The sequence below is a fragment of the Salvelinus alpinus genome, chromosome 13 (genome assembly GCF_045679555.1).
Source record: "Salvelinus alpinus chromosome 13, SLU_Salpinus.1, whole genome shotgun sequence".
In the NCBI taxonomy this organism is placed as follows: domain Eukaryota; kingdom Metazoa; phylum Chordata; class Actinopteri; order Salmoniformes; family Salmonidae; genus Salvelinus; species Salvelinus alpinus.
In genome coordinates, this window is record NC_092098.1 from 54,683,898 (window position 1) to 54,703,048 (window position 19,151).

At 37.1% G+C, this 19,151-nt stretch overlaps 1 protein-coding gene and 1 long non-coding RNA gene across 2 annotated transcripts in view; one reads left to right on the top strand and one right to left on the bottom strand.

Moving 5' to 3' along the window:
- Positions 1-866, top strand: LOC139537938 (uncharacterized). The gene is made up of 2 exons (XR_011667624.1): positions 1-289; positions 591-866. It is a non-coding gene; the product is annotated as an uncharacterized lncRNA (long non-coding RNA).
- Positions 867-2,707: 1,841 nt separating this feature from the next.
- Positions 2,708-19,151, bottom strand: part of LOC139537939 (uncharacterized) — a 38,294-nt gene continuing 21,850 nt past the window's right edge. The window contains exons 6-11 of the mRNA XM_071339841.1: positions 13,737-13,878; positions 6,494-6,640; positions 6,080-6,135; positions 5,448-5,909; positions 5,278-5,360; positions 2,708-5,202 (exon numbers count right to left, since the gene is read on the bottom strand). Of these exons, the coding sequence (XP_071195942.1) occupies positions 5,125-5,202; positions 5,278-5,360; positions 5,448-5,909; positions 6,080-6,135; positions 6,494-6,640; positions 13,737-13,878 (968 nt within the window). The 3' untranslated portion in view covers positions 2,708-5,124. The remainder of the gene's footprint in view (positions 5,203-5,277; positions 5,361-5,447; positions 5,910-6,079; positions 6,136-6,493; positions 6,641-13,736; positions 13,879-19,151) is intronic.

Genomic DNA, 19,151 nt, shown 5'->3' on the forward strand with positions numbered 1-19,151 from the left:
CTCTGTGGGTAAATAGAGAGAACCAGGGCTGTTCCTCTGTGGGTAAACAGAGAGAACCAGGGCTGTTACTCTGTGGGTAAACAGAGAGAACCAGGGCTGTTACTCTGTGGGTAAACAGAGAACACCAGGGCTGATACTCTGTGGGTAAACAGAGAGAACCAGGGCTGTTCCTCTGTGGGTAAACAGAGAGCACCAGGGCTGTTCCTCTGTGGGTAAACAGAGACAGATGGGATATGGGACATATCAAGCTGGTGTTGTGTGTACCTACTTAACTACAAATCTACAGTAGGCATGAGCTATTACTGTAAATACATAATACAGATCTACAGTAGGCATGAGCTATTACTGTAAATACATAATACAGATCTACAGTAGGCATGAGCTATTACTGTAAATACATAATACAGATCTACAGTAGGCATGAGCTATTACTGTAAATACATAATACAGATCTACAGTAGGCATGAGCTATTACTGTAAATACATAATACAGATCTACAGTAGGCATGAGCTATTACTGTAAATACATAATACAAATCTACAGTAGGCATGAGCTATTACTGTAAATACATAATACAAATCTACAGTAGGCATGAGCTATTACTGTAAATACATAATACAGAATGTTCGGAGTGATTCCTACAGGAGTTTTCCAATTACAGTTAATAACTGTATTTTTCAGCATTTTAACCATAATGCAATGCAATCTATAACATGAATGCTGTAAACACATGTATGGTATTTTACTGTGCATTCTACAGTGTTTTACTGTTGAAATGACAAATATTTACACTATATAGCTTTTCTCCATTTGAGAAGACACTAACCTATTTGTATTGAAATGTAATAAAAAATGTATTATGTTATGCCGTTTTTTGTTTTTCCTTCACTAATACCCTTTTCCTTTACTACATAAATGTTAATTGCTCTTGTGTTTGCAACAGAGAGACCCTTTTAAAAATACATTCTTGTCACAACCTGCTAAAGTGGTTGTTCATCTCTTCAAAGGAGCTCCCGAATGGCGCAGCGGTCTAAGGCACTGCACAAAGTGCAAGAGGCGTCACTACAACCCCTGGTTCGAATCCAGGCTGTATCACATCGGGCCGTGATTGGGAGTCCCATAGGGTGGCGCACAATTGGCCCAGCGTCGTCCGGGTTTGGCCGGGGTAGGCTGTCACTGTAAATTAGAATATGTTCTTAACTGACTTGCCTAGTTAAATAAAGGTTAAATAAAATGTTAAATAGGAGGTGTTTAACCAATCCAATAACCATCCGTTACAGATCAATACTTCCAAGATAATCAAATATATGAGTTCTGGTTTACGATATACAGTACTTTACAGTTAGTCCAGGTTAGTTCAGTTTAACTAGGTTAGTCCACTCTAACTAGGATAGTCCACTGTTAACTAGGTTAGTCCACTCTAACTAGGTTAGTCCAGTTTAACTAGGTTAGTCCACTCTAACTAGGTTAGTCCACTCTAACTAGGTTAGTCCACTCTAACTAGGTTAGTCTACTCTAACTAGGTTAGTCCACTCTAACCAGGTTAGTCCAGTTTAACCAGAACAGAGGGGGATAATCTGAATAGAACACTATCGTTTGCCAATTATAAAAGGGATACGGTGCCATTCTGGACATAGCCAGAGAAAGACACGTGTGGTCTCAGGTGGACAGTGAGGACACGGTGGACCTCTGTGAAGATATACTACAGATCACCATGATCTGCCCCCCTCACTGCTGCAGTCAGCTACAGAGGAGGAGTATGTAATGATGTTCTCCAGCCTGAGGAGGGTGATGACGAGCAGCGTCAACAGGAACACCAACAGGCTCCACGGCTGCCATGGAAACGGAGGTGGGGGAGAACTTCAGGAAGGTTCCGTTGTCAGGGGAGATTCCGGGTCCGTTGAGCTCGTCCAATGGGAGGTCCATCCTGACGTTGGGATTAGACGGATCTGAGGGAGAGGAGAAATCAAATCCTGGTATGTGGTAACCAATACATTTAGTTTGCAAAGCAAGAACGTAATTAAATGCTAACCTTGCCATTTATTTTGTGCAAATTTTCAGGATCACCTTTTTGCGTACCTAATTGTAGTCCTTGCATTGCGTACTGCATAGGGTATATTTTAGGCTTTCCTATATCCCAAAATATTCCCAGGATATTCCTGAATCCCACAAATCAATCCTGTACAAGCTCCCAAATTGTCAAAGCTAAAATACCAACCTTGCAGGATTAACAATTCTACTGGGCTCTGCCTATCCAATGGCTGTTCTGTTATTTATTGTCCCTAATCCCTACAGATCTGAAAGATGCCGCTCTGCCTTACCACTGAGCTAGTATACAACTAGGGACCGTTCCTCAAACTCAACAGTAAGGGTCTTACAGTAGAGTGGGCTATCCCCTAAGTCGAGTACCTATACTACCTCACCCTGCAACCCAGCACCTTTTCAGGATCGTCCAGGCCAGAGCGTGGACCTTAGGACACTATGAGTGGACACTCTCCTGGGTTGGTTTAGCCCAGAATCACCTCTCATATGACTCCTACCAATGCACTCAGTACCATTAGTTGGGTCTCAGGTTCCTTCATACCAGCAATTCAGGTTCCCGATAGACTAATTAACCAGACACTACGAATCCTCCATTAATCCAGTCTGTTTCATAAACTTACAGTAAAACGACATGCTCTTGTATGACTCTTTGATGACACAAGGTTTAAGAACAATAAAGCAAGTTTATTCAAAATTCCAGAAACAGGCATAAAAAATCCCAGATCAATCAATCACAAATCAATATCACCAAAGATGATACGAAAAACATACCTTGGATTAAATTCAGAGATGTCTTCAGCGCTCTTAACTAAACCCTTAACTAAACCCTTAACTAAACCCTTAACTAAACCCTTAATTGTCTATTACAATTTCATGAGAAGCACAGTATTTAATAACAAGAAAAACGGGTTCTTACCTTCTACAATTTATAAAAAGCTTTTTGTCTCCCCCCTCAGGATGATCAGTCCCTCAGTTGGTGTCTAAAAAACTAACAGCTACTAGAACACGTCTATCAATGAGGGAACCTTAAGGGTTCCTCCTAGAATGTACTAGAACACTTCTATCAATGAGGGAACCTTAAGGGTTCCTCCTAGAATGTACTAGAACACATCTATCAATGAGGGAACCTTAAGGGTTCCACCTAGAATGTACTAGAACACTTCTATCAATGAGGTAACCTTAAGGGTTCCACCTAGAATGTACTAGAACACTTCTATCAATGAGGGAACCTTAAGGGTTCCTCCTAGAATGTACTAGAACACTTCTATCTATGAGGGAACCTTAAGGTTTCCTCCTAGAATGTACTAGAACACGTCTATCTATGAGGTCACCTTAAGGGTTTTCCAGATCAAGCTAGCAAACTTAATATACTTCATTAACATCAACTTCTTAAAACATTTTTCAAACATGAACCTTTCCTAATCCCTTCACCCTTCTACCTTTACTCAATTCTTATTTTACTACAACCTAATTTATTACTCCAGTTATATCTTAAACCTTCAATATTTTAAACATTTCAGCATTATAACATTTTACCATTATAACGTCTCATTATCAACCTCCTAAGGCCTTGTCCTCTGAGCCTAATCAAACACAGTCTATATTATTCACACCTTAAAGAAAACAACATTATAAAACTCCTAACCTTTAACTGCATTATTTTAACACCCCTTTAATATCTCCCAATGTGTATCTCCCAATGTGTATCTCCCAATGTGTATCTCCCAATGTTTACCTATCTTTTTCAACCTTTAACATTTAATCTTTATTTCTTCTTCTCTTTAGTCAATGTCAATTCTCCATCAATGTTCATTCTTCTTTATGCTCCATGTGTGAGTGAAAGTGAAACTTCTTCCTGAGTGTGTGTGTGGGTGTATATTAGTGGGTCCTCCCTACCCGTGTCCTCTGTCACTAAAATGTCACAGAAACCTGAGCCTCAACCAACAATTCTTTACACAGGAAAGAACCTCAGTCTACCTCTGTACATTACCAAACAGGAAAGAACCTCAGTCTACCTCTGTACATTACCAAACAGGAAAGAACCTCAGTCTACCTCTGTACATTACCAAACAGGAAAGAACCTCACTCTACCTCTGTACATTACCAAACAGGAAAGAACCTCACTCTACCTCTGTACATTACCAAACAGGAAAGAACCTCAGTCTACCTCTGTACATTACCAAACAGGAAAGAACCTCAGTCTACCTCTGTACATTACCAAACAGGAAAGAACCTCAGTCTACCTCTGTACATTACCAAACAGGAAAGAACCTCACTCTACCTCTGTACATTACCAAACAGGAAAGAACCTCACTCTACCTCTGTACATTACCAAACAGGAAAGAACCTCACTCTACCTCTGTACATTACCAAACAGGAAAGAACCTCAGTCTACCTCTGTACATTACCAAACAGGAAAGAACCTCACTCTACCTCTGTACATTACCAAACAGGAAATAACCTCAGTCTACCTCTGTACATTACCAAACAGGAAAGAACCTCAGTCTACCTCTGTACATTACCAAACAGGAAAGAACCTCAGTCTACCTCTGTACATTACCAAACAGGAAAGAACCTCAGTCTACCACTGTACATTACCAAACAGGAAAGAACCTCACTCTACCTCTGTACATTACCAAACAGGAAAGAACCTCACTCTACCTCTGTACATTACCAAACAGGAAAGAACCTCAGTCTACCTCTGTACATTACCAAACAGGAAAGAACCTCACTCTACCTCTGTACATTACCAAACAGGAAAGAACCTCAGTATACCTCTGTACATTACCAAACATATTTATGTTCTATTTCTTCTTTTAGACATAAATCATTTACATTTTAGTCATTCAACTAACATCCAGTAAGACGTAGCGTCAGTTCATTCAACTAATCTTGGCAACCCAGAACAAAAATCATAATTTATGTTACGTGCGTCTGTCCACGAGAGATTAGTACAAATCAACCATATTCTGTCATTATAAGGAACCACTTCTTCTTCAATAGAACTATCTGCAGAATCAGAACCAGGAAGAAAAGACAAGTAGGAGTGAAGAAAGTTGCTCTGAATTCCTGGTCCTCCCTCAGCTGATCTCATGAGTGGCTCTCAGGCGTAGCGTGAAGTCTCCTGGCAGCCCTCCTCTGATCAGTTCCACACGGAGCTGGAAACACAACACACACAGTGATTATCAGGTAGAGCTGAGGAGAAACCTGTCTGATCTGACAGTGACACTGACCTGCTGTAACACCACGTTTCTGATGTAATCATCTGTTAGTTGGATCAGAGAGGACAGTTTTATCCTCAGTACAACAACGTATCCTGTGGAAACAGTTAGTCCACATTATTACAAAACACACACACAAATATTTTTTTTTAAATTTGAACAAAAGTAAATTCTGTACTTACTAGGCCCACTGCTTTTTGTTGTACTGTCCACAATATGGGTTGTGAGATCGGTGGTTGGGTTTGTACTTAAAGTTGTGGTAGTTGTGGGTGCTGTGATAGTTGTGGGTGCTGTGATAGTTGTGGGTGCTGTGGTAGTTGTGGGTGCTGTGGTAGTTGTGGTCACTGTGGTAGTTGTGGGTCCGTATGTACTGACATTTGTGGGCATGGTTGTGAGTTCAGTAGTTGTTTGGGTGGTAGTTGGAGGTGCAGGTGCAATCTGTGTGGTCGTGAGGTTTGTCAGAGTTGAGGAGGTTGTTGGTTCCTCTGTGGTTGTGAGGTTTATTGTCAGAGGAGGGGAGGTTGTTGGTTCCTCTGTGGTTGTGAGGTTTATTGTCAGAGGAGGGGAGGTTGTTGGTTCCTCTGTGGTCGTGAGGTTTATTGTCAGAGGAGGGGAGGTTGTTGGTTCCGCTGTGGTTATGATGGCTGTAGCAAAGACAGACAAATAAACAGACAGACAGACAGACAGAGATGTGTTGATTGGTTGGTAATTGTTTCAAACATGCATTTCAAATAGCATCTGTAAGTAACAGTGAGACTAGCAGAACACCAGAAAGGGGATCAATAACCTCATGCTGTAGTGAAACTGTACCCACCGCTTGTGTTTCCAACCCTGACGATCACACAGCGCAGCTCAGAGTGATACTTGGAACTGAGAAGATCAACAGAACAACTGTTAAACTGTTCAGATCTTTGTTAAACTGTATTTTATAAAACATTACAAAAACAAACAAACCACAAACCACATACCATTGGTTTAATGAAACATGTCAAACCCAATCAAACCACATACCATTGAAGGGAAAGGCAGGTTAAAACCTAGTCAGTTGAACAACTGAATGCATTCTAACAAAATGTGTCTAAATGTACATTTAACTGATAGTCTTGATAGTAGCCTTCTGAAATGATGGATTATGCTAGTTAATTTGTTGCCTTTATTTAATCAGGTTTGTCATTGGAACACATTATGTTGAGCTATAAGTTTCCAGTTGAAGTGGCTGCAGACTGACCTGTTGTTCACTCCCTGAGCGATGAAGCACACAGGATAGTACCCTCCCTCCTCATCCTCAGTGGGCGTCCATCTTAGAAGGTACTCTCCTGGGACAGTGGTGTTCTCTGTGATATTGGAAGGTCCACTCACCAACAGCTCTGAAACCCTGAAACACACAGGGAGAAAATGCCAGATCAGGAACCATATCAGTTTATGTATTGATTGTACATGTCTGATCAGTAACCATATCAGTTTTCCTAACTATGAGGGGAGAGGAGGTCCTAACTAATCAATTAAGACCTAGACGACCAGGTGAGAGGAGGTCCTAACTAATCAATTAAGATCTAGACAACCAGGTGAGAGGAGGTCCTAACTAATCAATGAAGACCTAGACAACCAGGTGAGAGTAGTTCCTAACTAATCAATGAAGACCTAAACAACCAGTTGAGAGGAGGTCCTAACTAATCAATTAAGACCTAAACAACCAGGTGAGAGTAGTTCCTAACTAATCAATGAAGACCTAAACAACCAGGTGAGAGGAGGTCCTAACTAATCAATTAAGACCTAGACAACCAGGTGAGAGGAGGTCCTAACTAATCAATGAAGACCTAAACAACCAGGTGAGAGGAGGTCCTAACTAATCAATTAAGACCTAGACAACCAGGTGAGAGTAGTTCCTAACTAATCAATGAAGACCTAAACAACCAGTTGAGAGGAGGTCCTAACTAATCAATTAAGACCTAAACAACCAGGTGAGAGTAGTTCCTAACTAATCAATGAAGACCTAGTCAACCAGGTGAGAGGAGTTCCTGACTAATCAATTAAGACCTAAACAACCAGGTGAGAGTAGTTCCTAACTAATCAATGAAGACCTAAACAACCAGGTGAGAGTAGTTCCTGACTAATCAATTAAGACCTAAACAACCAGGTGAGAGTAGTTCCTAACTAATCAATTAAGACCTAGACAACCAGGTGAGAGGAGTTCCTGGCTAATCAATTAAGACCTAGACAACCAGGTGAGAGGAGTTCCTGACTAATCAATTAAGACCTAGACAACCAGGTGAGAGGAGTTCCTAACTAATCAATTAAGACCTAGACAACCAGGTGAGAGGAGGTCCTAACTAATCAATTAAGACCTAGACAACCAGGTGAGAGGAGGTACTAACTAATCAATTAAGATCTAGACAACCAGGTGAGAGGAGTTCCTAACTAATCAATTAAGACCTAAACAACCAGGTGAGAGGAGGTCCTAACTAATCAATTAAGACCTAGACAACCAGGTGAGAGGAGGTCCTAACTAATCAATTAAGACCTAGACAACCAGGTGAGAGGAGTTCCTAACTAATCAATTAAGACCTAAACAACCAGGTGAGAGGAGGTCCTAACTAATCAATTAAGACCTAGACAACCAGGTGAGAGGAGGTTCTAACTAATCAATTAAGACCTAGACAACCAGGTGAGAGGAGTTCCTAACTAATCAATTAAGACCTAGACAACCAGGTGAGAGGAGGTCCTAACTAATCATTTAAGACCTAGACAACCAGGTGAGAGGAGGTCCTGACTAATCAATTAAGACCTAGACAACCAGGTGAGAGGAGTTCCTAACTAATCAATTAAGACCTAGACAACCAGGTGAGAGGAGTTCCTGACTAATCAATTAAGACCTAAACAACCAGGTGAGAGGAGTTCCTGACTAATCAATTAAGACCTAGACAACCAGGTGAGAGGAGTTCCTGACTAATCAATTAAGACCTAAACAACCAGGTGAGAGGAGTTCCTAACTAATCAATTAAGACCTAGACGACCAGGTGAGAGGAGTTCCTGACTAATCAATTAAGACCTAAACAACCAGGTGAGAGGAGTTCCTAACTAATCAATTAAGATCTAGACGACCAGGTGAGGGGAGTTCCTAACTAATCAATTAAGACCTAGACGACCAGGTGAGTGGAGTTCCTAACTAATCAATTAAGACCTAGACAACCAGGTGAGAGGAGTTCCTAACTAATCAATTAAGACCTAGACGACCAGGTGAGAGGAGGTCCTAACTAATCAATTAAGACCTAGACAACCAGGTGAGGGGAGGTCCTAACTAATCAATTAAGACCTAGACAACCAGGTGAGGGGAGTTCCTAACTAATCAATTAAGACCTAGACAACCAGGTGAGAGGAGTTCCTAACTAATCAATTAAGACCTAGACAACCAGGTGAGAGGAGTTCCTAACTAATCAATTAAGACCTAGACGACCAGGTGAGAGGAGGTCCTAACTAATCAATTAAGACCTAGACAACCAGGTGAGGGGAGGTCCTAACTAATCAATTAAGACCTAGACAACCAGGTGAGAGGAGTTCCTAACTAATCAATTAAGACCTAGACAACCAGGTGAGAGGAGGTCCTAACTAATCAATTAAGACCTAGACAACCAGGTGAGGGGAGTTCCTAACTAATCAATTAAGACCTAGACGACCAGGTGAGAGGAGTTCCTGACTAATCAATGAAGACCTAGACAACCAGGTGAGGGGAGTTCCTAACTAATCAATTAAGACCTAGACAACCAGGTGAGAGGAGGTCCTGACTAATCAATTAAGATCTAGACAACCAGGTGAGAGGAGTTCCTAACTAATCAATTAAGACCTAGACAACCAGGTGAGAGGAGGTCCTGACTAATCAATTAAGACCTAGACAACCAGGTGAGAGGAGTTCCTAACTAATCAATTAAGACCTAGACAACCAGGTGAGAGGAGTTCCTGACTAATCAATTAAGACCTAAACAACCAGGTGAGAGGAGTTCCTGACTAATCAATTAAGACCTAGACAACCAGGTGAGAGGAGTTCCTGACTAATCAATTAAGACCTAAACAACCAGGTGAGAGGAGTTCCTAACTAATCAATTAAGACCTAGACGACCAGGTGAGAGGAGTTCCTGACTAATCAATTAAGACCTAAACAACCAGGTGAGAGGAGTTCCTAACTAATCAATTAAGATCTAGACAACCAGGTGAGGGGAGTTCCTAACTAATCAATTAAGACCTAGACAACCAGGTGAGTGGAGTTCCTAACTAATCAATTAGACCTAGACAACTAGGTGAGAGGAGGTCTTAACTAATCAATTAAGACCTAGACAACCAGGTGAGAGGAGTTCCTGACTAATCAATTAAGACCTAGACAACCAGGTGAGAGTAGTTCCTAACTAATCAATGAAGACCTAGACAACCAGGTGAGAGTAGTTCCTGACTAATCAATTAAGACCTAAACAACCAGGTGAGAGTAGTTCCTAACTAATCAATGAAGACCTAGACAACCAGGTGAGAGTAGTTCCTAACTAATCAATGAAGACCTAGACAACCAGGTGAGAGTAGTTCCTGACTAATCAATTAAGACCTAAACAACCAGGTGAGAGTAGTTCCTAACTAATCAATGAAGACCTAGACAACCAGGTGAGAGGAGTTCCTAACTAATCAATTAAGACCTAGACAACCAGGTGAGAGTTCCTGACTAATCAATTAAGACCTAGACAACCAGGTGAGAGGAGTTCCTAACTAATCAATTAAGACCTAGACAACCAGGTGAGAGGAGTTCCTAACTAATCAATTAAGACCTAGACAACCAGGTGAGAGGAGTTCCTGACTAATCAATTAAGACCTAGACAACCAGGTGAGAGGAGGTCCTAACTAATCAATTAAGACCTAGACAACCAGGTGAGAGGAGTTCCTAACTAATCAATTAAGACCTAAACAACCAGGTGAGAGGAGGTCCTAACTAATCAATTAAGACCTAGACAACCAGGTGAGAGGAGGTACTAACTAATCAATTAAGATCTAGACAACCAGGTGAGAGGAGTTCCTAACTAATCAATTAAGACCTAAACAACCAGGTGAGAGGAGGTCCTAACTAATCAATTAAGACCTAGACAACCAGGTGAGAGGAGGTCCTAACTAATCAATTAAGACCTAGACAACCAGGTGAGAGGAGTTCCTAACTAATCAATTAAGACCTAAACAACCAGGTGAGAGGAGGTCCTAACTAATCAATTAAGACCTAGACAACCAGGTGAGAGGAGGTCCTAACTAATCAATTAAGACCTAGACAACCAGGTGAGAGGAGTTCCTAACTAATCAATTAAGACCTAGACAACCAGGTGAGAGGAGGTCCTAACTAATCATTTAAGACCTAGACAACCAGGTGAGAGGAGGTCCTGACTAATCAATTAAGACCTAGACAACCAGGTGAGAGGAGTTCCTAACTAATCAATTAAGACCTAGACAACCAGGTGAGAGGAGTTCCTGACTAATCAATTAAGACCTAAACAACCAGGTGAGAGGAGTTCCTGACTAATCAATTAAGACCTAGACAACCAGGTGAGAGGAGTTCCTGACTAATCAATTAAGACCTAAACAACCAGGTGAGAGGAGTTCCTAACTAATCAATTAAGACCTAGACGACCAGGTGAGAGGAGTTCCTGACTAATCAATTAAGACCTAAACAACCAGGTGAGAGGAGTTCCTAACTAATCAATTAAGATCTAGACGACCAGGTGAGGGGAGTTCCTAACTAATCAATTAAGACCTAGACGACCAGGTGAGTGGAGTTCCTAACTAATCAATTAAGACCTAGACAACCAGGTGAGAGGAGTTCCTAACTAATCAATTAAGACCTAGACGACCAGGTGAGAGGAGGTCCTAACTAATCAATTAAGACCTAGACAACCAGGTGAGGGGAGGTCCTAACTAATCAATTAAGACCTAGACAACCAGGTGAGGGGAGTTCCTAACTAATCAATTAAGACCTAGACAACCAGGTGAGAGGAGTTCCTAACTAATCAATTAAGACCTAGACAACCAGGTGAGAGGAGTTCCTAACTAATCAATTAAGACCTAGACGACCAGGTGAGAGGAGGTCCTAACTAATCAATTAAGACCTAGACAACCAGGTGAGGGGAGGTCCTAACTAATCAATTAAGACCTAGACAACCAGGTGAGAGGAGTTCCTAACTAATCAATTAAGACCTAGACAACCAGGTGAGAGGAGGTCCTAACTAATCAATTAAGACCTAGACAACCAGGTGAGGGGAGTTCCTAACTAATCAATTAAGACCTAGACGACCAGGTGAGAGGAGTTCCTGACTAATCAATGAAGACCTAGACAACCAGGTGAGGGGAGTTCCTAACTAATCAATTAAGACCTAGACAACCAGGTGAGAGGAGGTCCTGACTAATCAATTAAGATCTAGACAACCAGGTGAGAGGAGTTCCTAACTAATCAATTAAGACCTAGACAACCAGGTGAGAGGAGGTCCTGACTAATCAATTAAGACCTAGACAACCAGGTGAGAGGAGTTCCTAACTAATCAATTAAGACCTAGACAACCAGGTGAGAGGAGTTCCTGACTAATCAATTAAGACCTAAACAACCAGGTGAGAGGAGTTCCTGACTAATCAATTAAGACCTAGACAACCAGGTGAGAGGAGTTCCTGACTAATCAATTAAGACCTAAACAACCAGGTGAGAGGAGTTCCTAACTAATCAATTAAGACCTAGACGACCAGGTGAGAGGAGTTCCTGACTAATCAATTAAGACCTAAACAACCAGGTGAGAGGAGTTCCTAACTAATCAATTAAGATCTAGACAACCAGGTGAGGGGAGTTCCTAACTAATCAATTAAGACCTAGACAACCAGGTGAGTGGAGTTCCTAACTAATCAATTAGACCTAGACAACCAGGTGAGAGGAGTTCCTAACTAATCAATTAAGACCTAGACGACCAGGTGAGAGGAGGTCCTAACTAATCAATTAAGACCTAGACAACCAGGTGAGGGGAGGTCCTAACTAATCAATTAAGACCTAGACAACCAGGTGAGGGGAGGTCCTAACTAATCAATTAAGACCTAGACAACCAGGTGAGAGGAGTTCCTAACTAATCAATTAAGACCTAGACAACCAGGTGAGAGGAGGTCCTAACTAATCAATTAAGACCTAGACAACCAGGTGAGGGGAGGTCCTAACTAATCAATTAAGACCTAGACAACCAGGTGAGAGGAGTTCCTAACTAATCAATTAAGACCTAGACAACCAGGTGAGAGGAGGTCCTAACTAATCAATTAAGACCTAGACAACCAGGTGAGGGGAGTTCCTAACTAATCAATTAAGACCTAGACGACCAGGTGAGAGGAGTTCCTGACTAATCAATGAAGACCTAGACAACCAGGTGAGGGGAGTTCCTAACTAATCAATTAAGATCTAGACAACCAGGTGAGAGGAGTTCCTAACTAATCAATTAAGACCTAGACGACCAGGTGAGAGGAGTTCCTAACTAATCAATTAAGACCTAAACAACCAGGTGAGAGTAGTTCCTAACTAATCAATTAAGACCTAGACAACCAGGTGAGAGGAGTTCCTAACTAATCAATTAAGACCTAGACAACCAGGTGAGAGGAGGTCCTAACTAATCAATTAAGACCTAGACAACCAGGTGAGAGGAGTTCCTAACTAATCAATTAAGACCTAGACGACCAGGTGAGAGGAGGTCCTAACTAATCAATTAAGACCTAGACAACCAGGTGAGGGGAGGTCCTAACTAATCAATTAAGACCTAGACAACCAGGTGAGAGGAGTTCCTAACTAATCAATTAAGACCTAGACAACCAGGTGAGAGGAGGTCCTAACTAATCAATTAAGACCTAGACAACCAGTTGAGGGGAGTTCCTAACTAATCAATTAAGACCTAGACGACCAGGTGAGAGGAGTTCCTGACTAATCAATGAAGACCTAGACAACCAGGTGAGGGGAGTTCCTAACTAATCAATTAAGACCTAGACGACCAGGTGAGAGGAGTTCCTGACTAATCAATTAAGATCTAGACAACCAGGTGAGAGGAGTTCCTGACTAATCAATTAAGACCTAGACAACCAGGTGAGAGGAGGTCCTAACTAATCAATTAAGACCTAGACAACCAGGTGAGAGGAGGTCCTAACTAATCAATTAAGACCTAGACAACCAGGTGAGAGGAGGTCCTAACTAATCAATTAAGACATAGACAACCAGGTGAGAGGAGGTCCTAACTAATCAATTAAGACCTAGACAACCAGGTGAGAGGAGGTCCTAACTAATCAATTAAGACCTAGACAACCAGGTGAGAGGAGTTCCTGACTAATCAATTAAGACCTAGACAACCAGGTGAGAGGAGGTCCTAACTAATCAATTTAGACCTAGACAACCAGGTGAGAGGAGGTCCTAACTAACCAATTTCATGTTTCATTTCTCTTACGTGGAGTTTGTAGCCTGTGCTCTGACAGTGATTTCCAGGGGTTGGTCTGCAGAGGCGTACAGCAGTGCACCCTGGGCTGGTGTTGGAGACAGGAACATGGGTAGGTACAGCCCCTCCATACAGGATGGAACCGGGGGGTCCACTGAGAGACAAACCATGGAGTTGATATACAACACATAGCGTCATGTTTTTCAGTATAAATCATTACCACAACCCCTCTACTATGCTACAGGGTTGGAAACTCTGTATAAAACGCAATGACAATCAAATTCACTACTTCCACTACTACTGGAAACAAGGCATAGGCATCATCTTCTTCTATAAAGAGAAACAACTTGTTAGAAAGTAGATATAAAGATAAACTATATAGATAATATATATGTACCTCTCACTACAAACTGAACAGGCAGTTTGCAGAGATAGATATAAAGATAAACTGCCTAGATATAAACTACGTAGATATAAAGATAAACTAGCTAGATATAAAGAAAAACTACCTAGATATAAAGATAAACTACCTAGATATAAAGATAAACTACCTAGATATAAACTACCTAGATATATATATAAACTACCTAGATATAAAGATAAACTACCTCGATATAAAGATAAACTACCTCGATATAAAGATAAACTACCTAGAGATAAACTACCTAGATATAAAGATAAACTACCTAGATATAAAGATAAACTACCTAGATATAAAGATAAACTACCTAGAGATAAACTACCTAGATATAAAGATAAACTACCTCGATATAAAGATAAACTACCTAGAGATAAACTACCTAGATATAAAGATAAACTACCTAGATATATAGATACATTACCTCAATATAAACTACCTAGATATAAACTACCTAGATATAAAGATAAACTACCTAGATATAAAGATAAACTACCTCGATATAAACTACCTCGATATAAAGATAAACTACCTCGATATAAAGATAAACTACCTCGATATAAAGATAAACTACCTAGATATAAAGATAAACTACCTCGATATAAACTACCTAGATATAAAGATAAAATACCTAGATATAAACTACCTAGATATAAAGATAAACTAGCTAAATATAAATATAAACTACCTAGATATAAAGATAACTACCTCAAGATAAACTACCTATATATAAAGATAAACTACCTAGATATAAACTACCTCGATATAAAGATAAACTACCTCGATATAAAGAAAAACTACCTAGATATAAAGATAAACTACCTAGATATAAAGATAAACTACCTCGATATAAAGATAAACTACCTCGATATAAACTACCTAGATATAAAGTTAAACTACCTCGATATAAACTACCTAGATATAAAGATAAACTACCTAGATATAAACTACCTAGATATACAGATAAACTACCTGGATATAAACTACCTAGATATAAAGATAAACTACCTAGATATAAACTACCTAGATATAAAGAAAAACTACCTAGATATAAAGAAAAACTACCTAGATATAAAGATAAACTACCTAGATATAAATATAAACTTCCTATATATAAACTACATAGATATAAAGATAAACTACCTAGATATAAAATACCTAGATATAAACTACCTAGATATAAAGATAAACTACCTATATAAAAATATAAACTACCTAGATATAAACTACATAGATATAAAGATAAACTACCTAGATATAAACTACCTAGATATAAAGATAAACTGCCTAGATATAAACTACGTAGATATAAAGATAAACTAGCTAGATATAAAGAAAAACTACCTAGATATAAAGATAAACTACCTAGATATAAAGATAAACTACCTAGATATAAACTACCTAGATATAAAGATAAACTACCTCGATATAAAGATAAACTACCTCGATATAAATATAAACTACCTCGATATAAATATAAACTACCTAGATATAAAGATAAACTACCTAGATATAAACTACATAGATATAAAGATAAACTACCTAGATATAAACTACCTAGATATAAAGATACACTACCTAGATATAAACTACCTTGATATAAAGATAATCTACCTAGATATAAAGAAAAACTACCTAGATATAAAGATAAACTACCTAGATATAAAGATAAACTACCTAGATATAAACTACCTAAATATAGAGATAAACTACCTAGATATAAAGATAAACTACCTAGATATAAAGATAAACTACCTAGATATAAACTACATAGATATAAAGATAAACTATCTCGATATAAAGATAACCTACCTAGATATAAAGATAAACTACCTCGATATAAACTACCTAGATATAAAGATAAACTACCTAGATATAAACTACCTAGATATAAAGATAAACTACCTCGATATAAAGATAAACTACCAAGATATAAACTACCTAGATATAAAGATAAACTACCTAGATATAAACTACCTAGATATAAAGATAAACTACCTAGATATAAAGATAAACTACCAAGATATAAACTACCTAGATATAAAGATAAACTACCTAGATATAAAGATAAACTACCAAGATATAAACTACCTAGATATAAAGATAAACTACCACGATATAAAGATAAACTACCTAGATATAAACTACCTAGATATAAAGATAAACTACCAATATATTAACTACCTAGATATAAAGATAAACTACCTCTATATAAAGATAAACTACCAAGATATAAACTACCTAGATATAAAGATAAACTACCTCGATATAAAGATAAACTACCTAGATATATACTACATAGATATAAAGATAAACTACCTCGATATAAAGATAAACTACCTCGATATAAAGATAAACTACCTAGATATAAAGATAAACTACCTAGATATAAAGATAAACTACCTCGATATAAAGATAAAATACCTAGATATAAACTACCTAGATATAAAGATAAACTACCTCGATATAAACTACCTAGATATAAAGATAAACTACCTCGATATAAACTACCTAGATATAAAGATAAACTACCTAGATATAAACTACCTAGATATACAGATAAACTACCTGGATATAAACAACCTAGATATAAAGATAAACTACCTAGATATAAAGATAAACTACCTAGATATAAACTACCTAGATATAAAGAAAAACTACCTAGATATAAAGAAAAACTACCTAGATATAAAGATAAACTACCTAGATATAAATATAAACTTCCTATATATAAACTACATGGATATAAAGAAAAACTACCTAGATATAAACTACCTAGATATAAACTACCTAGATATAAAGATAAACTACCTATATATAAATATAAACTACCTAGATATAAACTACATAGATATAAAGATAAACTACCTAGATATAAACTACCTAGATATAAAGATAAACTGCCTAGATATAAACTACGTAGATATAAAGATAATCTACCTAGATATAAAGATAAACTACCTAGATATAAAGATAAACTACCTAGATATAAACTACCTAGATATATATATAAACTACCTAGATATAAAGATAAACTACCTAGATATAAAGATAAACTACCTAGATATAAATATAAACTACCTAGATATAAAGATAAACTACCTAGATATAAACTACATAGATATAAAGATAAACTACCTAGATATAAACTACCTACATATAAAGATAAACTACCTAGATATAAACTACCTTGATATAAAGATAATCTACCTAGATATAAAGAGAAACTACCTAGATATAAAGATAAACTACCTAGATATAAAGATAAACTACCTAGATATAAACTACCTAAATATAGAGATAAACTACCTAGATATAAATATAAACTACCTAGATATAAAGATAAACTACCTCGATATAAACTACCTAGATATAAAGATAAACTACCTAGATATAAACTACCTAGATATAAAGATAAACTACCTCGATATAAAGATAAACTACCTCGATATAAAGATAAACTACCTAGATATAAAGATAAACTACCAAGATATAAACTACCTAGATATAAAGATAAACTACCTAGATATAAAGATAAACTACCAAGATATAAACTACCTAGATATAAAGATAAACTACCACGATATAAAGATAAACTACCTAGATATAAACTACATAGATATAAAGATAAACTACCTAGATATAAAGATAAACTACCTAGATATAAACTACCTAGATATAAAGATAAACTACCAATATATTAACTACCTAGATATAAAGATAAACTACCTCTATATAAAGATAAACTACCAAGATATAAACTACCTAGATATAAAGATAAACTACCTCGATATAAAGATAAACTACCTAGATATATACTACATAGATATAAAGATAAACTACCTAGATATAAAGATAAAGTACCTAGATATAAACTACCTAGATATAAAGATAAACTACCAAGATATAAACTACCCAGATATAAAGATAAACTACCTCGATATAAAGATAAACTACCAAGATATAAACTACCTAGATATAAAGATAAACTACCTCGATATAAAGATAAACTACCTAGATATAAACTACATAGATATAAAGATAAACTACCTAGATATAAACTACCTAGATATAAAGATAAACTACCTAGATATAAACTACCTAGATATAAAGATAAACTACCTATATATAAATATAAACTACCTAGATATAAACTACATAGATATAAAGATAAACTACCTAGATATAAACTACCTAGATATAAAGATAAACTGCCTAGATATAAACTACGTAGATATAAAGATAAACTAGCTAGATATAAAGAAAAACTACCTAGATATAAAGATAAACTACCTAGATATAAAGATAAACTACCTAGATATAAACTACCTAGATATATATATAAACTACCTAGATATAAAGATAAACTACCTAGATATAAAGATAAACTACCTAGATATAAATATAAACTACCTAGATATAAAGATAAACTACCTAGATATAAACTACATAGATATAAAGATAAACTACCTAGATATAAACTACCTAGATATAAAGATAAACTACCTAGATATAAACTACCTAGATATAAAGATAAACTACCTATATATAAATATAAACTACCTAGATATAAACTACATAGATATAAAGATAAACTACCTAGATATAAACTACCTAGATATAAAGATAAACTGCCTAGATATAAACTACGTAGATATAAAGATAAACTAGCTAGATATAAAGAAAAACTACCTAGATATAAAGATAAACTACCTAGATATAAAGATAAACTACCTAGATATAAACTACCTAGATATATATATAAACTACCTAGATATAAAGATAAACTACCTAGATATAAAGATAAACTACCTAGATATAAAGATAAACTACCTAGATATAATCTACCTAGATATAAAGAAAAACTACCTAGATATAAAGATAAACTACCTAGATATAAAGATAAACTACCTAGATATAAACTACCTAAATATAGAGATAAACTACCTAGATATAAATATAAACTACCTAGATATAAAGATAAACTACCTAGATATAAACTACATAGA